A 20,428-nucleotide genomic window follows, 5' to 3' on the forward strand; every position below is an offset into this window, starting at 1 on the left:
GTGTCTAGTGAATTGCCCACCTCTTGTCCCAACTGTACAACTGTCCGTTCCTTGAGGACGGGGACTTACTCCCCTGGAGTCCCCAGCAGAACGTTTCATTACCCGTCCACTTGATTTTTACTGATCCTATTTCTCATTCCTTCATTTTAATGTTTAGCTCCAAAGTACGCATAAAAATAAACTAGGTACAGTCAATTAGACAGAGCATAACTGATAGCAGCCCACCAATAATATACCATTTGTCATAAAGCAACACAGATTTTTAGGCTATTAGACTTAGAACAAATCCCAAATTCCAGTAGGTTCAGGCTCCTGGTTTTATGTAGACCTGAAAGAGGTGGATGGGCACTGACTTATCTATGATCACTCAACCCTCTTTACAAGGATAAGTGCTAGTTAATTGCAGAAAAGAGACTAAAACTCAAATTCCTGACAACCAGCCCAATGCTCTTTCAATGCACCTGTTAAAACTTACATACCAACACCTCTAATAAACACTAAGAGTGTGGAGCACTCTTCTATGTGCTCTACATCTATGAACCCCCATTTTGCAGATGAGAGAATTAAGGCACAGAGAGAAGAGGTAACATGCCCAGAATTACACAGCTTACAAGCGCCAGAGCTAGGATTGAAACCCAGGCACTCTGGATCCAAGTCTCTCCTCTTAACTAAGATGCAATGTCGCCTGACTCTAATCTCCAAAAGAAATTAATTGAGTGCTGTAACTGAGTGTTGTTTAGAACAGAAATGAAAAATGAAATCGTTATCTCCTGAGAGGGTGCTTTGTGTAGCTGTTGTTGTTGCTGCTACTGTTGCTGGTTGCAAAGGAAATTTTGATGCCTGGGAATGTGGTAGGATAGGGTGGATCTTGGCATTGTCATTTGCTGTTGTCAGACTTGTGGTGCAAGACCAGCTGTGGGAGAGGATAGGGTTGCTCTTGGAGAAGGGAATTCCTCAACACCTCAAAAAGAAATCCCTCAACTTGTCTCTGTACCACTATGGTTTGTGACCAGTTTAAGTCCACAGAAACCAAACAAACCGTGTCACCAAAGCAACAGGTGTCAGGTTGTACACATGTATTTTATAGATCCCCAAACACAGCTATTGTTCATGATCGGAAAAAACTCAGAATCCAGAATCGGCAGGGTGTGCTTTGAAATGCATTTAAAAGGGAATAACAGTATACAATCAAAAATGCTTACTGATGAAAATGATGGAGAATACAAATCTCTCTCATCAAGGTATGCAGAAATTTAACGTTTTTAGCTTTGACAATGACATCTTCTTGGAAAGGGCTACTGCTCTTTTGCAGTGTAGAAAACATCCCCTATGTGATGTGTGCAGACACTTCATCTTTGCCTTTAAGCTCCTATGGTATAGGGATCGTGTCACGGTCTTCATAAAAGAGCTCAAAAACGACCACTGCCACCTGAAAGGTGTTATATCTGAGCTAACCGTAACTCCCCAAATTTGCTGTGCTCAGGATCCAACTCCAATTCTTATGTGCTCTTTCTCTACTTAGAAATTTTAAACAGCCTTGATATGAGTCTGCCTGTGTCTCTTTAAACATACAATTAAAAAAAAAAAAGCTCTGTTAACATAATACTCTTGGTGAAAGGAAGAAATGCTAATTAAGTCTAATGCATCCACTCCATTTGGATAGAAAGAGTTTCAATGTGCGCATTTTGCAGTGGCAATTACCGAATGGTACAGTAAGTCCGTATGACAAGTGTGGAGGCATTAGGATCCTACCCTATGTGACAAAAACAAATGACTCAAAGAGGAATTTGACTTCATGCCCATCTTGAGATTTTCCTTCTACCTTAAACAAGTCAAAACAAGCATACCCTTTCCTAATACTGCCCCTAAGTGCTTTGTTCTTGAATGCTACCAGTGTGCCCAGAACTCCTAAGAGACATTGGTATTAGATTCTTCCTTCCGGATCAAGTTCACGTATTCAACAAGTGTCCACCTATGTCCTCCAAAGCTGGTATGGATTTGGGGAAATCCTGCTTGACACAAGTGATGGTAATTGATCTATATTTAAACTGTAGAATGTGATATAACTGTGATTACAAGATGCTAGAGTCAAATGGGTTCAAGTCCCAGTTCTATCATTTTCTGTCTGAGTTGGGGCAAACTTTTAAACCTGGAGTTACTTCCTTTGTAAATGAAGTGGTCATGGGACCTAGCAGTTGATACCTCATGGGGTTGCTGTGTGAAGCAAGTGAGATCGTGTATTGAAGGTACTGAGCAGAGTGCCTCATACAGAGTGAGCCTTGATTATCAACCATCATCACAACAGGGTAACGATACTCAGGAGAGGGATGCAGAAGAAGAGCCAAGAGGGACTTGCGAAGGGCCCGGTGCTGGGCCTCAGCCCAGAAATGAGGAAATGCTGGGCAGAGAATTCCTCCTGGCCGGCACTAGGAAGCCAAAAGGCTAGGAGCGTAGTAGGTCTGTTAAATCAATAGGCACCATTAGGAGAAGCATAAGCCAACGTTCAAAAAGGAGTAATGACTAGTCACCCCAAGAGTCAGGGGACGCCAACAAGGCTGCCAGCTGGATTTAGAGTAAAACAGAGAAGCTCAGAGGAGAACCAGTAAAGCTCGGACCGTGTAGCGTGTGTGCCTGAAGATTCTCCTCTCGGAAAGAAAACCTGGGCACCTAAACTGTCTGCTCTGAAAGGGTGGTCAGCAAAGGACCTGACGTCTCCTCAGGGAGGAAAAGTACAGAGGGAAACTTAGCAGGGGAGAGTGGGGGGCTTCTTCCTGTTGGATGATGATCCAGGGGAGGCAGGGTCAGGATTCCTCTTCCTGGAAACACTTAATTCTTACCCCTTTATAAAACAGCAGGAGTCCACAAGCTTTTTCTTAAAGGCCCAGATAGCCAAGAGTTCAGCTTTGCAGGTCCTTCAGTGTCTGGTACAACTCCTGTAGAAGAAGCAGGAGAGAAGCCACAGACAACGCAAGAATCGGTGCGGCTGTGTTCCAATAGAACTTTCTTTAGCAAAGTGGATTTGGCCCCCAGGGCCTTGGTTTACTGATCTTGGGTCTAAAACATGTGGACAAAAGGCTGCAATGATAAGAAATACTTTACAATCTCTTATCCATCATTTCCTCTTTTTTTTTTTTTTTTCTCACAACCCTGTAAAGTAGCTTCTTATAAGTTAGGTTCAGATATTAAAAAAGAAATCTCGGGGCTTCCCTGGTGGCGCAGTGGTTGAGAGTCTGCCTGCTAATGCAGGGGACACGGGTTCGAGCCCTGGTCTGGGAAGATCCCACATGCCGCGGAGCAACTGGGCCCGTGAGCCACAATTACTGAGCCTGCGCGTCTGGAGCCTGTGCCCCGCAACGGGAGGGGCCGCGGTAGTGAAAGGCCCGCGCACCGCGATGAAGAGCGGTCCCCGCACCGCGATGAAGAGTGGCCCCCACTTGCCGCAACTAGAGAAAGCCCTCGCACGAACCGAAGACCCAACACAGTCAAAAAAAAATAATAAATAAAATAAATAAATAAATAAATAAAGTAGCTATTAAAAAAAAAAAATTGGAGTCATCAAAAAAAAAAAAAAGAAATCTCAGTAAACTGAGACGAACAGGTGGCAGGATGAGTTGGAGGGCTTTTGCTTGAAATATTTGTAAAATTTGAAATTGTTATCCACGTAAAACATAGTCTGAGGACTCTGGGGACAGCGAGGGTGTTCCAGAAGCAAGGAAGCAGTGCAGACGCTTTGGAAGCGAGGGAAAAAAAATACAGGCGCAGTCAAGGACAAAATCTTGGGCTAGATTCGTTCCTTTGAAGATTCTTGTACTTGCCTCTGATCTTCCTCAAATGGAAACTATGTTAATAGTATGCGCTGAAAGAAAATGGGTATCAGAATGCAGATGTAGGGTATGCTTTCAGATTCACGCTAAAGCATTCAGATCTCAAGCTCTAAATTTTAAATTAATCCAGATTTTCTTGTACTAAATTCTCTTGTTTTCTTTCTAGGATGACTCAGTGATGCCCTTCTAAAAAAAAAAAAAACATATAAAAATATGGCTGCTTCTTTAAACTTTTTCAAACCAAAATAAAACAAGAGTTAATTCCAAAGAATATAATTTTTTCCTATAAACATCCAGATGCATTCATATAATCACTTAAAAGAAAAAAAAACTCCTTCTGACTAGTATTCATCATAAGAAAAAAAAAAATTGATTCTGAGCTGCCTTCTATTGTGGTCACAACGTTTAGTAAGTGGACAGGAGAAGAAATAAGCCTCTTCCCTCCTGAAATCAAGAACGAAAGAGTCTGGGAAGTGTTATCAGCGGTGAGTGTACACTTTTAGGACCAACCTAAGACCAGCAACTAAAAATCTAGTAGCAAAATGAGTGTCAGCAGATAAAATCCAAGGGAACTGAGACAGAAAACTGATATGGTGGTACTGAAGGGCTGAACTCTCAAACTTTATATTTAGGGGATTTCAGAAAATGAATGATAAAAAATTAGATATTTTTAAGACTTACTTCTGCTGCCTCCTTTTTACAAACCTTTAATATCATCTAATCATCACTGAAAATATTAATTCTCCTTTTTTATTATATTTTAACAACTTAATGGAAAAATTTGCCCATGAACTAAAATCTCTTAAGAAAAATTCAGTCCAAAATTATTCAATGCTTGAAAAGCTTTTAAAATATACAAGGCAGGGTAATGAGGGGGTTAAGAGAAGAGGCTCTGGGTTCAGACTGAGACCCAACTGTGTCTGGGCAATTTCTTCTCTGTGCCTCTCTGTGAACTTTATAGAAGTTCCACATCTATAAATAATATAGTAATATTATAATGGTAGTATCTGCTTTAACGCAATGGTGGAAGAATTAAATAAGATAATTAATGTAAAGCACTTAGAATAATGTGTGGCACATTTTAAAAACAAATATATTCATTATTATTATGACAAATTAACAAATTCTTCATCTATTACTGGTATAAAGGCATTGTATTCAATTCAAGAGGATGAAACCAACTATTTACATTGTCCACCTATGTAATTACTTATGGATAAGCATTGGCAGGTGAAAGATTAGAACTTCAAATTTGAGAAACATCCAGAACGCCTCAAAAATATTTAAACATTCACATCATACTCATTATTAGAATGGCCATTATTAAAAAAAAAAAAAAAAAGAAAGAAAGAAAATAAGCATTGGAGAGGATACAGAGAAATTAGAACCCTCATTCACTGTTGGTGGGGGTGCAAAATGGTGCAGCCTCTATAGAAAAAAATATGGAAGGTCCTCAAAAAATTAAAAATAGAACTGCCATATGATCCAGTAATCCCACCTCTGGGTATTTTATCCAAAAAATTGAAAGCAGGATCTCGAAGAGATATTTGTACACCCATGCTTATTGCAGCATTAGTCACAATAACCAAGAGGCAGAAACAACCTAATGTCCATTGATGAATGAATGGAAAAAGGAAATGTGATGTATACATCTATACATATAATGGAATATTATTCAGCTGTGAAAAAAAAGGAAATCCTGACATATACTACAACATAGATGAACTGAGGACAGTATGCTAAGTGAAACAGGCCAGTCACAAAGACATAAATACTACATGATTCTGTTTATAGGGGGTTCTAAAGTAGTTAAACTCATAGAAACAGAAAGTAGAATGGTGATTACCAGGGGTTGGAGGAAGGGGAAGATGGGGAGTTGTTATTTAATTGGTATAGAGTTTCATTTCTGCAAGATGAGATAATGTTGAAGATCTGTTGTACAATAATATGCATATAGTTAGCACTAAGGTATTGTACCCTTAAAAATGGTTACGATGGAAAATTTTAACTTATATATTATGTTATGTGCATTTTATGTTATGCTTTTTACCACAATAAAAAATAAAATGAATTGGACTTCCCTGGTGGTCCAGTGGTTAAGACTCCACGCTTCCAATGCTGGGGACGTGGAGGTTCGATCCCTGTTCGGGGAACTAAGATCCCACGTGCCGCATGGTGCGGCCAAAAAAGAAAAAGATGTGAAAAAATAAAATAAATAAAAAATATGCTGGAACATCATTTCTTTTACATATAAACTTATATTAACTTTTCGTATAAACCAGAATACTTTACCAGCATCCATTACCTAATTTTGCTTTCAGGTAAAACTTCTGAAATGGTGTAATAAGAGAACTCCAATGACCAGGCCTGTTGAATCCCAACAACTTAAAGCAACTTCAAAAGAAACTTAATTAATGCCCTGTGTATACTTTATCACTTCTATGATGTTATCTAAATTTATCAAGTAATTATCAGAAAAATGAATCATTGCCTTGGGCTTTACCAGTAAAGAAAAAAAATTCTGACCCATGCCACTGAACGCCACCCTGCCATTCCTCACAACCTGTCTCACAGCTTCCAAAACCTGAATTCTAACAAGTAACAAATCCTCAGGATTCAAATCATATTGAGACATATACTCCTGCAACTGATTACCCAAAAAAGTGACCCACATTCGCACCAATAGGAACTTCAGACAGCAGAACTCTCATCACTCGATTTTTTTGTTTTCTTTCCTACCTTTAGGGTGAACATTTTAGTGTATCCTAACTGGATTCAGCCAGAACCAATTCTGAATTTAGGGGAAGAAGGATTTTATCATGTAATTACTTTAACATACGTTAAAGCATGCACTTTGAAAAATATGAAGTACAATGTATCTTTCCTAGTATTTGCGCTCAAGCATTTAATATGACGCTCTGTAGACGGTAGCCATTCTAACAAGGTAATTTATTGGTTATTCTCTGAACGAAACAGCATTATTTGTCAGGGCTTGGTTCTGAGTGAGGGAGAACCAAGAGGAAAGAATGAAAGCTATTAGAATGTTAAGAGAGGTACTGATACCTTTTCTTGGGAGTTCATCTTGTTATCAAAGGACAGCCTCCAGCCTCTTCATCAAAACAGTCATCAGATAACACTAGGGTGACCTGGGTGCAAGTCCAGCTGTCTGTAGGCAAAGTATCAGCCACACCCTACTACCGAAGAAGTCCCATCACAGATGCAAAAATCCACCTAGCTAACAGACGAGAAAGTAAATGGTTTTTTTAAAGAATTAATTGGAACTGATCCGTGAAGTCCTTCCGACCTGAGCATGTGAACAACACAAACTTTCTTCTCACCAGTGATTTGCTGGAAGAACTGGTGTGGAGTGCTGGGAGAGGTTGTGGATTTGACCAGTGGTAGGCTGGGCCAGGCTAGGAAAAGAGAATTACTCGCCAACAAATTCCCTGGAGGAAATGGCAATGCACGTGCTTCCTTTCCCGTAAGAAAATGACTTTATCCGGAACAGGTAAGTATGGATGGCGCAGGTGGACCAGGACAGTGGAACCACAGAGGGCACCAATTCTCACGCCAGCTCCACCTACAATCAGCACCTGGGAGTCCCTTTCCTTCCTGGCTGCTACTTCTGAGGACACTGGCTCAGGTGAACCATGGGAAATGGATTTTATTTTCTGAGTACAGAGGGTTTTATTTAAGAAAAAAAACTTCACAGAAATTTAAAAAAGAGAGAGAGCATAGCCTCTTAAGTATGCATGTGTAAAGATAATCCAGAATAACATTCGTATTTTTTTTGATTCTATAACGTAGGCCGTATCAGAGTAGAGTCAATGGAGAATATACTAATATTACAGATATATTAGAAATTTAGTTAAAGTGTGAAAATAGAACTAAGTTTAAAAAAATTACTAACAAGCTTGTCCTTTTATTAATTGTAACTATTGCACTTTTAAGAATTAGCGATATTACTACATTTTTTTAATAAATAAAAATAAATGCAATATCATTTACCAGAGGATCATAAAATGCATACTATAATTTCTTCCCAACCACTGTGAAATAACATAGACAGTAGAAGAGAGGGTCACTCGTTTTGCAAATATATTGCTTAGGAAAGTGAATTGTGTCTGCCTAACTTGACTAATTATCCAATCTCACTAATTTGACAGTGAACTACAGTTGGACTTTTTACCATGGCATAAAAAAGTTTCATTGCAAATTCTTTTCCTCCTTGAATGCCACTGGCATATACCCCTTACATGGGATAGGTTCCTATCTACTGTCACCCAACTGGACAACATACCCTTTCAGGAGGTTAAAATATGTTGATTTTAAATGACTTTCAAAATACAGTAACATAATGCAATGTGTTTAATAAACATGCAAATGATACCAGAGATGCTGGTGTTGCAAATGTGAGTTCCTAACATCTGAAGGACAAAAAAATAGTGGGGAACATTACATTTTCTTCTCTTTTCTTTTCCCTGATCAAAGACCAACCATGCAATTTAATCTCTGAAAATTAATCACTCTTATTTTATACAACCAAGATCCAACTTTTTGTCAGTGACTCTAAATGTTACTTTATTTTCACTTACATTGATTCTGTTTTCTGATTAACTGGCTGATACACACATGTGTATGTCATAGTGAACAGTGAAAAGAGGCTAGAAAATTCTAATTCCTGGAAAAAAAATATTCTGAAAACTGAGATAATAGGCTAAAAAATATCATCACGATAGAGACCTTGCTTTCAATTTAAATAAATGATATGCATGCAAAGCTGTCCAGAAAGTCCTCTGATATGAAAATCCTGGCAGTCATTGTTGCCTACAAGGAAGATGAAGTGAGGGTGTTTTAGTCTAGCAGCTACCCAAACTAGGGCCAGCCTTCAAATCTAGCCCTAGGTTTGTTTTGGTATGACCTCAAGCTCAGAGTGGTTTTTATATTCTTAAACAGCTTAAAAAATAAAACAAACCAAAATTGAGTACATGACAGAGAAGGCATGTGACCTACAGATCCTGAGATATTTACTCTCTGTTTTACCCTCTGGTCCTTTACAGAAGAATTTTGCTACCATTAGCTCTTCAACAACCTCAGAAGTGATGACAATTTAGGCCAATTCCTAAAGGTCAGAACAAACCATGAAAAAGGAATCACTACTCATTTATCCTGAGAAGTGGGTCCACTAAGTCAAAACTGAGAGAGATCAAACTGTAAACTGTGCTGTTTCCTAAAATATCAATTCGCATAATACATATTCTTTACCCACAAAGAAAGCCTGCAATACTAAATTTTACTATTAAAATAAACACTGAAGCTAACACCTAAAGTAGCAGGAGAATAATATTTCTCATTGATAACTTGGCAACATTCATGCATTTCAAAAACTCAGACAAAATTGGCATCACATGCAAGGAAAAGTGGACAAGTCAGTTAAACATAACAAAAGCAAGCTCGGAGTTAAAGCAAATGAGGTTTAGACAATATTTCTTTTGAAAATATCACCTCAGTATTTAATTTAACACTGCATCCAAACTGATAATCAATGAGATTTGTTAAGTCAATTTAGACAATTCCATATTATTTTGAATTTTAATTTTAGAACATATTCATTTTGAAGATGCTACATACAAACCGGGATAGTTATTTTCTCTAAATGCTATTTAAGTTGAACAGATAATACCTTATTATTTTCCTTGGTAAGGTTCATATGATGTACAGACACTCCATTTGTAAGTTATTTCCGCCAGTGCTGCAAATATTCTATTCTGAGACTAAAATAGCACATGATGGCAAAGAAAATGCTACATCCAGGAAAGGTCCTCTAGGACTAAGCCGTCTACTTCAGGAAGGAGTCAACAATTCAGGGTGGAAAATAGCAGACACATAGACTGTGCCCATTCACCTTGAGCATATGCCTTCCTCCTCTTAATGCCCTATGATTAAGGTGAGATTTAGGCTCTTATCAGTGTCACCTTTGGACTCAGACTAGGAGGGCCCCCCACCCGAAAGCCCTGGGCTTTAGAAAGTATCATGGTGCAAGCCCTTCCACAGGCTAAGGACACAAGCCCCGTTTGGACCGCATGATCCCCAGTACCCGGGACTCCTGAATTCCCAGGATAAGCCCCTACAAACCCCGTTCCAGGACCTGCGTGGCCCTCTCCCCTGGGTCGCTCCTCTGAAAGATGGCCTGGGCTGGACCGCAGTGCCAGAGGGCACATTACGAGGCCTGTGCGTGGTCAAGGTGCAGCTGTTAGGAAGGGGTGGATGGGCCTTGGACATGGGGGCAGGGGTGTCCACACTACGTACCAGACATGATGGAAGGCAGAGGGGAAGGAAGAGAAATGGGCTGGGCTGCAAGCTAAAAGCTGGCTCTCCTTCTACTGCCTCTTTCTGACACAAAACTCCTAAGAGTCTAAGAATTAAAAACGCCAAGCTAGCCTCCCAGGCCACTGTGAAGGCGTATTTGTCAAATAAGAGAACAGAACATATTTGACTTAGCAGTTTGTTATCTTAATTTACAAACGCTTACATATTTACATACACAATAGGTGGGTGTACACTCTCTCAGGTCCCACGAGCATCCGCAGTGGACTTGGTTCTCATGATGGTCCCTCCTAGATTTCACGCTGCAAAGACATTCTGCTTTTTTATTTCCTGAATCCCATATTCAAAGCTTAATTGGGATATTTTACTCAAGTGATAAGATTCAGGTTCCCTTTCTGATTAACCTAGTTTCCCATCCACAGTCACAGAAAAAAAAATTAATAGATCACCACAAAACTACATAAAACCAGGGGAATTCTCTGGTGGGCCAGTGGTTAGGACTCGGTGCTTTCACTGCCGAGGGCCTGGGTTCAATCCCTGGTCAGGGAATTAGGATCCCACCAGCCGAGCAGCACAGTCAAAAAACAAAACAAAACAAAACCAAAAAAACTATATAAAACCAATCAAATTTCCAATCGGCCCACCTAAATGCCCTCTAATATAAAAGGGCACTATTGTGAAAAATGGCTACAGGGAGAGAAAGTTTACTATCAGAGCAAAAGGGGGGTAGCTGTGAGCTGAGAAGCTCACAGGTCCTTCTAGTTTAGCATCAAAGACATCTATTTGTCCTAGAGTATTTGAACCACCCCGTGCTTGAATAGTCCAGTCATACTGCCAGTATCAACCAGAGTCAATCAATTATTGAGCCCTTACTATGGGCCAGGTGCTTTGATAGTCTCTTCATTTAATCCTTACCACCTGGGGAAGGGAGGCACAGAGAAGTTATGGCCTCTCAGCAGGTAAGTGGCTAAGACTTGGACCTGGTTTTATATGAATCCAAAACCCATGCTAGAAAGAATATCTTAAAAAAAATAATCTCCTATTTTTAAAATATATAATATCCTTTTTAAAAGAGGGGGGAATGCCATATTTCTAGCACAAGAATGAACGGTTGAAATGGTTATATTAATAAATATATACAATTTATTTTCCATATTCTTAAATAGACATAAAAACTTCACGGGGCTAGTGTTTTGTGAATTAAATAATGAAACATATATTGACTTTGGGGGGATATAAAGATATTTTCCTTCTCTTACCTCCTTAATAAGAATCCAGGGAAAACTCTTAATGAGAAGGTACCACAAAAAAAAACCCACAGAAGTTCCCACTCATTTATGAATTAAGGCCAAACTAGAATTAGAAAAAAAAATCAGAATAACGATATCACACACAAAAATTAATAAGCCTAGAAAATGACAATGAAATCATTGCTGCCATTGTAACCCTGTGGGATGATAGAACAGTCAAAATCCTCTAAAAAGTTTTTGGTCAGAAAAAAAAAGAAAAGAAAGAAAAAAGCAAACTAAAACCTTCCAAAACTTTGACTTTTACTTAAGTGTTGACCTAATTCAATAGTTTTCCAATGATAACTTGGAAACAGTCAATAAATAAAATATGCCTTTCTGGTTGACTTTCACTGAAATTTATGATTAATTGCCTTTCGCAACTAGAATACCACATTCAGCTTTGAAAAGAACAATTCTCATTACTTTTCGCAAGAGGCGCTCTGAATATATGTTCTTTTGGCTCTAAATTTAAGAAGTATTTTGTCCAACTATTACAATGTATTGCATATTGGATAACCAATCTTAAATTATTATCACAAGAAATAAAAATTCTAAAGAGGAAATATTCCCATGACTATGGCTTTGAATATATATGTCCCTTAGTCAAGTCAATGAGACCAGAACCAGGCAGCCACACTTACCCCCTTGGCCATAGCGGCTATGAGATGGTGGGAAGACTTGTTCTTAAGGGCAGTTGCATAATCCTTTCTCATTCTGCAGGAGAGCTTTAAGGGAGGGAAGGGAAAGACTACCATCGGTCAAGGAGAGTTTGGCTGCAATGCTGCCTCAAGGCATGAGAATGGATTCTATGGTCCCTTCCACATCAGACTAAGCATCTGTGATGATGCAACAGATTCGGCCACTTTCAACATCTTCCGAGTTGAATCGCTATCACTAGTTGGCCAGAGGAAGGAGGGGCCGTTCCAATCTCCCTTACAATTACCGCCCTAATTATTACATTACACTTTCACAATTTAATCCCTTTATTTGCCTCACTGCTTTTTGGGGGCTAAGTGAGTATCACGGCGTGATGCCCGCTGATGTAGCTAGCAGGGTAGCAGGGCAGCAGGAGTGCCACCCAGCTGCCAGCTACAAGCACAGCCAGGTGGGCAAGCCCAGAGTGCTAATCCGGACAGTGACATGTCTGCTGCTCAAAATCCTTGAAAGTTGCTGTCTCCAATATGGAGTAGAACTGAGCACTATACATCAATGCCAAGAATCACCCTGTGGTTCACCCTGTGAGGCTTTGGGTAGCATTTCAGCATCCTAAGGAAGAATCAGCGATAGAAGTGCAATTGTTCTATTCCAGGGATCGCTCGGTAAGTAACTATTGCACGGCTATTAATAGCTAAGCGATAGGATTTCTTTTTCTTTTTTTTTTTTTTTAAACAACTGTCAGGAAATGTTTTCACATAGTTGTCCTATCTTTGGAAAACATACTGAGGACCACGTTGTTTCAATCCCCCCCCTCCCAAAACAAAAAACTTTGGTATTCCCTCAAAGCAGGAAACATTTATAGGAGGAATTCACTGCAATCCACAAACCTTTGGGAACCAAGCTTTCACACAGTGTTGCTAAGCTGAAACTCAGGCCAGCACAGTGCCAGGCCCACAGTAGGTTTTTAGTCAATATTTGTTGAGTAAATGGGAGTGATTTTCATTTTGAGACCATTTTGCTTATACCAGCGTACACAGTGTTTGTTAATTTATCCCCAAACACTCCCTTATCTTTGTGTAGTTAGACCCCGAGCTGTGTAAACTGAATTAACAAAACCAAATTACTAACAGTTTAAATCTGAGATGTTCTGTAGCATCCATATTCTAATACTGTTGGACAATGGGTGGTAGGAACCCGAAGATTTGAAGTGTGTTTTCATTCTCAAGTTTTGCAATCTAGTAAGTAGGCTGAAGAGATACTTTCAAATGCCCCAAAGTGGGAGGAAGCTTTGCATACAGATCATCATTGTTTATTTACTCACTTTACATGTGATTTTGTATTTCACTTTATCCAGAAGCATTCCTTGAGGTAGGTATTAACGCCTTCAGTTTATAAATGAGAAGAAGGAAAATAAAGATCCAGTGGATGAAGGATTTTTGTAAGAAAATGCGAATAAAATATGGCTATGGTGATCAATTAAATATGAAGATACAGCTATTAAAATATTTAGGTAATTCATACATACGCCACACTAACTTGGCTTGTGTTCTTCCGTTAAAACTATGAAAGGCCGTGAAAAGATTAGGCTGATAGATCCACTCTATTATGTAAGAGTTATGATATCTTGAACAACTGTGCACTTTAACTCTTTAACTGTGTATTCATCAGCCATACATCAAGGAAGTGATTATGTAATAGACAGCACAAAAGCAATGGGAGATGGTACCACCTGTTCCACTCAGGACAATCACTGATCTTCAGTGCTACTGGGTGAAAAGACTTGCCCGCCCACATGCTCGTAAAAGGAAAGGGTAGAAGATTACTCTCTGTGCTCATAAAGGGGTTCAGAATCACCTTTTGTTAAAACATTTAGAAGGATTAGAGTTTAACAAACATCATCTCCTTTGCACTTTAAAAACCAGTAAGCATGTCACACAGTTATTAAACTGATTTCAGTTATGTCCAACAAGGGACCAGTAGACGACAAAGAAGAGTTGTCAGCGGTAAATCAGCAGCAACACGGTAATAGAGCTGTGGTTCTCAAACTCGGGTGAGCATCAGAGTCACCTGGAGGGCTTGGCAAAGCACGAATTGCTGGGCCCTCCCCCAGGGATTCTGACGGAGGTAATCTGGGATGAAGGATGGGAATCTGCATTTCTAACAAATTCCCTGGTGATACTGAGAGCGGCCACACTTTCAAAAGCACTGTCACAGAACACAGCACAGTATAGTGCAGTGGTTCTTAACCTCGGCTTTAGATGAAGCATTAACTAGGAAGCTTTCATAAATCCCCGCTTGCCCTGGCTGCACCCAAGGCCAATTAATTCTGAATTTGGAGGTATGAGCCTAGGCATCAGTATTTTTTTTTATGTCTCCAGGTGACTCCTGTGAGCCTGCAAGGTTGAGAACCACTGACATGAGGGAAAACACACTTGTATCTATAACTGGTTAAGAAGATACATTTTGGGTATTTTTGTTTTGGCCATGCTACGTGCTTTGTGGAATCTCAGTTCCCTGACTAGAGAGTGAACCCGGGCCCTCAGCAGTGAAAGCGTGGAGTCCTAACCATTGGACTGCCAGGACATTCCCAGAAGATACGCTTTGTAAACCACGGAGCAGAGCAGAATACAATCACTGGTGTGCTGGGGATCCTCAATAAACAATGATTCTTTCCTTCCTCTATTTTCTTCAAAAGTGTATCTATCACAAAGGATCTAAACAAGTGAAATGTAATTTTCTGTAAGATATATATCTATAGCTTTGAAAAGGAGCTGAGTTTTGTATTTGTGGATTCCTAGTTTAAAGGGTCACATACAAATTTTAGTCATGTTTTTCTACATTTTTCGGTGGGAAATAATATTGTTATTTATAAATCCGGAGATCTATAAAGGTTTGGGTATGTCTTACATACGTTGGAAGCATATTTTATATTTTGGTACAGTTTGGAAGCTTTTTCATACAAATTTATTAAAAAGGTGGGGAAAGTACATCCAACCACAGGAAAAGAAGGAAGGGCGTAGAAAATTAAATTTGTTTAGAGACGTGATTCTCAAAAGTGTAGTTCCTGGACCAGCATCAGCATCGTCTGAAAACTTGTTAGAAATATAAATTTTCAGACCCCCTACCCAAGACAGATCTAATGAATCAGAAGCTCTGGGAGTGGGTGATCTGCATTTTCACAAGCTCTCCAGGCGAGTTTGATGCACACTCTACTTTGAAAACCACTGGTCTAAAATATTTATCATTTCAGCTATACGAAGAACAGAAGAGGTAAAAGCACTATTTGTCCAGTGCGCATCGGTTCAGTGGCTATCCAGACCCCCACTGCTCTAATAACAGCTGTGCTCTTTCAAACTCCACCCATAGCTTATTATCATTCCATCTTTAGAGCTTGATAGTAAACGCGGAATTGATAGGGAGCATATGCGGGGATGGGGGGGTGGGGGGGTGGGGAGTCTATTCTACAAACCCTCCACTATCTATTTTCATCTATTTCTATTTTGTACTCAAGATAGAATTAAGAATGCACAACTTGACTAACAAGGGCCAGAACCACGGAAACCAACCAACCAACCATCACATGAGGCTGGAGGAGGGTGGGTATCGCCAGGTGCAACCCTCACTCACCTTGAATCGTCCTCTTGAAGAATGCCTTGCAGGCTTCACAGGATGCTACCCCATAGTGGTACCCAGACGCGATGTCACCGCACACTAAACACAGTCTCTTGGGCATCGAGTTGAGCATGTATTCGCACTTGGTCTGGGGGTCTTCAACAATGGTGCTGGAGCAGTCATCGTACAGTTTCCGGACAGGCCCACTACCTCCTAGGATAGGAGCAGAAGGGTAGAGAGGTGGCGAATCAAGTCCGTTCTGATGGCCATTCATGGTTGAACTGTAGCTCCCGCTGGCGTCTGAAGAGCCACCTGGGCTGTGGTGGTTGACGCTGTCCGTCAGGGAGGCCGGGCTGGAGGGTTCCGTCTTGATGAAGGACGAACAGCTGGAATCAATGTGTCGATCTTTGTTTGACATTCTGCAGAGAAGCCTGAGGTTTAGGGAGGTGCAAACAGAGAGAGAAAGAGGAGAGAGTGTCAAACACAGATACCAAAAGAGGTAGAAACAAAGAGAAGGTGAAAAAATAGAGAAAGTGAAAAAAAAGATCGAAAGGAGAAAAAAAAAAAAGAGAGAAGAATTCATACGTTAAAGACATTGCTCTTTGAGAGTGCTGCATAAGAACTAGGGACTACACATCATTCTCTAGTCAATATCTCTTGTTCTACAACAAGGTAATCAGCATAAGGGCGTGACAGGGTTACATCAAAGTGCCCAGACAGGCCATAAACAAAAGCTCTAACAGATCCAGTTCCTTTCGTTTTACCTTTCTCTTCAAGAACCACTGTCAATATCTAAATCAACTCTCTAGATTCTAAATTTAGCCTCAGAAGAGGAGTAATTTGCAAAGTCCATATCACTTCTAAAATTACCCTTATCCTCACTCTACTTTTCTCTTCCATTTTCTGATGTTGCAGTCATTTTATTATGAGCAGAACTAAACTTTTATTGTCAAGACCGAACAGATGATTCCTCAGCTCTGTAATTACTGTTTGTCAGCACGCTTCCATAAGCATAACTGTGTCTTTTATTGATCTAAGACACACAGGGAATATATCCTCAATCACGTTGCCTCTTTAATTAAATTGCTCTATTTCCTAGACATTTAGCGATACAGAAAGACATCAAGGATAAAATGCTAGCCAATATTTAAGGATTATTTCCTAGAGCCCACAAAACAGTGAAATGATCACCAGCATTGATTAATAAATATGTACATGTGTTTACATGTGTCCGTGTCTGCATGTGCGATTTGCCACTGTTGAAGAGAGGAATCACTAAAAGCCATTTGAGCCTTCAGTGTACCTGTGAATCCATAAACCTGATACTTCATATTCAGCAAAGTAAGGATGTATCAAGTTTTGCCCTGAAAAAATGAGATTTGCGATGGTCTCTTTTTCTCCCCTTCCTTTGGTCTTTTAACATCATACCTCCTAAAAGGAAATATGATGAAGCATCTAATCTAACAAACTCTCTCTCTTATCTAGAAGAAACAGACTGCCCCTCTTACTTTGTCAGACCCGTAAGTGATTAAATTTCGGAAGAGGTAATTAGATGAAAAGATATAATTGGTCCTATTTTCTTTCCGGTTCGCCATAGTGCAAAACCCCTTTTAGCAAAGTCTCTAGGAACCTTCTGAGAGCCCACTATAGAAAGAAGAGGTGACAGTTGAGAAACAAACTTAGATAATTGCTTCCCAGTGGAAAGTTGATTTATGGGAATCCCACAGGGTAATGGTCATTCACTCGAATTTGGGGGAGTAGTCACAGGATAACCGAAGGGATGCAATTATCTCTTTCACTATAAATCTAATGATATTTTATCACTGCACAAATTTCATGCTCTCCTCCGGGTGCCCCCTTCCCCCACTGTTCTGTTACTTTCAAAAGAAGAAAAATATGGTTATTTCCTATCAGGGAATGTTCACTGAACGGTTCCGAGAAGGCGGTCTCAAGAGCAAAGCATCCAGAGCAAGAATTTGCCTCTTTCCTAGCAGATTTCCCATTGGAAGTTTTGTGCCTCTTTCTAAAGTAAAGCAAACTCAGGATGTGAAGAAAGCAAACAGGAAGGAGAAATCCACAAAAATATCTTCTTGCTTTCGCCCACCCACTTGTGTTGTCCTTTCATCAAGAACTAGTGAAAGAAAAAATAGCCCCCTCCAGCCTGAACCGGGCGTCCGCTCCCTCCCGCAGCATCTGCTGCCTTGTCCCCGTCACTGTTAATGAGCTCTGTAATTAATAGATCGCTCTCCTTGTCTCCCAGCTTGCACCCTGGGCTAAGCACTTTTCCTCAAGTCAACGTTTGAAAGAAAGCGGGTCGGCACTGACTTACAGCAGCCCTGCAAATTCCTTTTAATTTAAAGCACTTACTCTACCACTTCACTTATTACCTTATAATTACTGGACTGCTCGCACATACATTATGATCTTAGACTACAGTTAGAAGTTGTTAGGGTACTAAACCACGGTCGCTCCCCTTTCCTCTCTCCGGCACTGAATCTCTCACAGCCACGACAATGAACTCTTTCGCCATCTGCCTGCGAGGCACCATTTCTTAATCATTTTTTCTTTTTCCCAAGGAGAGTTGCTTTGAGCTGCTTGATCACAAAACAGACCACGCTTTCCCTGGGCCTTCTTTTCTCTCTCTCTCTTTTCTTGGATTGTCTCTGTTCAATTTTATCCCAATTTTCTTTCCCTCGGGCGTTTTCTCATGGACTTCTAAAATGTGCAGAACTCTTGACTGAGAAACAAGGCCAGGAATCACCCTCCTATTTATGGAAGGGTTATTTGCAAAGTCACCAAATGTTTATGTGTCAAATGCATGTTGTTAAGGTCTTTGAAAAATTGGGTGTCTCCAGCCAGCTGTCTCCTCGAAAATCTCAGCCCCTAACTTTGCAATAATCTGGATGGAAGCAAGAAAATTCAGGAAGTTCAAGTGGTCGGGGAAGCCTTTGGACAGTGGCAATCTCTTCTACACAAGTCTGGCCATTGTAGCTGTAAAGGAAAGTGAACATGCTGGATCGGTGCTGTAGGTTTTCTATGTTTCTTCTCAGACATGAACTGCTTCCTTAATGAATACCTTTTTGCCCAGTGGAAATAATAATAGAGTTGCCATTTATCAAGTGCTTACTACATGTCAGGCATTGACCTGAGTACTTTCCAAATATTACCTCATTTAATCCCCAAGACAACCTTGTGAGGGAGGTATTACTCTTTAGGAAACAGAGCCTCAGACATCAAACAATTTCCTGAAAGTCATACAGTTTGGAAGTGGAAGAGTCGGGATTTCAACTCAGGGCTGACTCCAAAGTCCAGTGCGGAAATGTCCTGAAGCCAACAGAGAGTTTTTCAAGGTGTTCACTGATGATTTTAAATAGCCAAGCACAGAGGGGTAGAGCTGGCACACACAGAGGCTCTATGACATTCACACTCACCCATGAGTGGAAAAGTGGCTGAAGAAGCCACCACGCTGGCTACAAGGCCACCCCGTTGAGTCACCCTCCCCAGGGTTTGGAGTGACACCGAAACAGAATCTGAAAGAACACAGTTGTCTCCTAATTACTACTTAGCTCATTACACTGAACATTTCCTAGACACCATTACATTATACCCTAAAACTACAGTGGGTCTTAATTCTCTCCCTCTCTGTCTCTGAAATTCTACAGCTCTGTTATTCAAGCCTGAGATATTCACAACTATCTATAAATTCAATTGTCAGCTGGTGGGTTTTATTCTAGACTTCACTTCAATCTAAAATTAGAGGCACTAAAATTCACATTAACTCTAAGAGGAATGTAGTGAATAAGACTTTATTTCAAAAGAACACCTTTTTGTCAGAAAGAGCCATTTCCAAGATGATGGCTTTATCTGGAGCCAAAGAGAATAAGCCCAATTCCACATTGTGCTGTTAACGCAGAAATTTTAGGTCACATTGGATTAATAAAAATCTAAATTTCGTTAAGAATTATGAACAGAAATAACATGTGTTGGGAAAATGTGGGAAATATTTATTTTAAAGGCTCTGTAGAGTTGCTTTTATTTTATTATTTTAAGAGAAATGATGGGAGACACAAGGGAAAAAGAGAAGCAACTTTCTAAAAATCTTCTCTGAGTGAACACCCTGAGAATAAACTGGACGGAGAAACAACCATGTCAAGAACAACATTTATGTTCTTTATAAGAAACTAAATTTGAGGGATATAACAGCTTTCCAGAGGCCAGGGACATTGCAGTGCTTTAGAAAGTATTTTCAATACAGTTTGAGATATAGTCTTCTGTATTCTATATATATTCTATATATGTTCTATTATATATATTATACATATATATACATTTATATATAAATTCTGATGATCCTGCTTCAACATAGGAACTTCTCGCCCAGCCTTGCTTAAGGGTTAGCAAGAGTAAAATTTATCTTTGGTGTTAGATACTAATGACCAGGCAGATAAAGCTTCTTGGTTGCTGGACTATTTAAAAATGTAATTTTTGACAGTTGATTAACTGTACGTACAGGTGTTCATGTATAGGGAGAAAGTGACAGACAAAAAGAATAAGAATCAATAAGTTGCTGCTGGAGGGGGAAAACAAGATAATCTGTAAGTTAATATTCCATTTATATTATAATTATCAAGCTTGTTTTCAGAGAGGCTACCTAGATCCAGGTAAATGTAGGACTGTGAGTGAATTGCTGTGAATTTCTGGGCAATGTGTAGGTGGTCC

General features: G+C 39.8%; 1 protein-coding gene across 10 annotated transcripts in view; it reads right to left on the bottom strand.

Annotated features, from left to right (window-relative positions):
• LOC130707327 (cyclin-Y-like protein 1) overlaps nt 1-20,428 on the bottom strand; it is a 293,323-nt gene that overhangs the window by 173,926 nt on the left and 98,969 nt on the right. For 9 of the 10 annotated variants that reach the window (XM_057541379.1, XM_057541382.1, XM_057541368.1 and 6 more), the window contains one exon: nt 15,725-16,140. The exons of the other annotated variant lie outside the window; for it this stretch is intronic. In XM_057541379.1, the coding sequence (XP_057397362.1) occupies nt 15,725-16,140 (416 nt within the window). The remainder of the gene's footprint in view (nt 1-15,724; nt 16,141-20,428) is intronic. 10 annotated transcript variants of the gene reach the window in all.

Source organism: Balaenoptera acutorostrata, chromosome 1 (assembly GCF_949987535.1).
Source record: "Balaenoptera acutorostrata chromosome 1, mBalAcu1.1, whole genome shotgun sequence".
NCBI lineage: Eukaryota > Metazoa > Chordata > Mammalia > Artiodactyla > Balaenopteridae > Balaenoptera > Balaenoptera acutorostrata.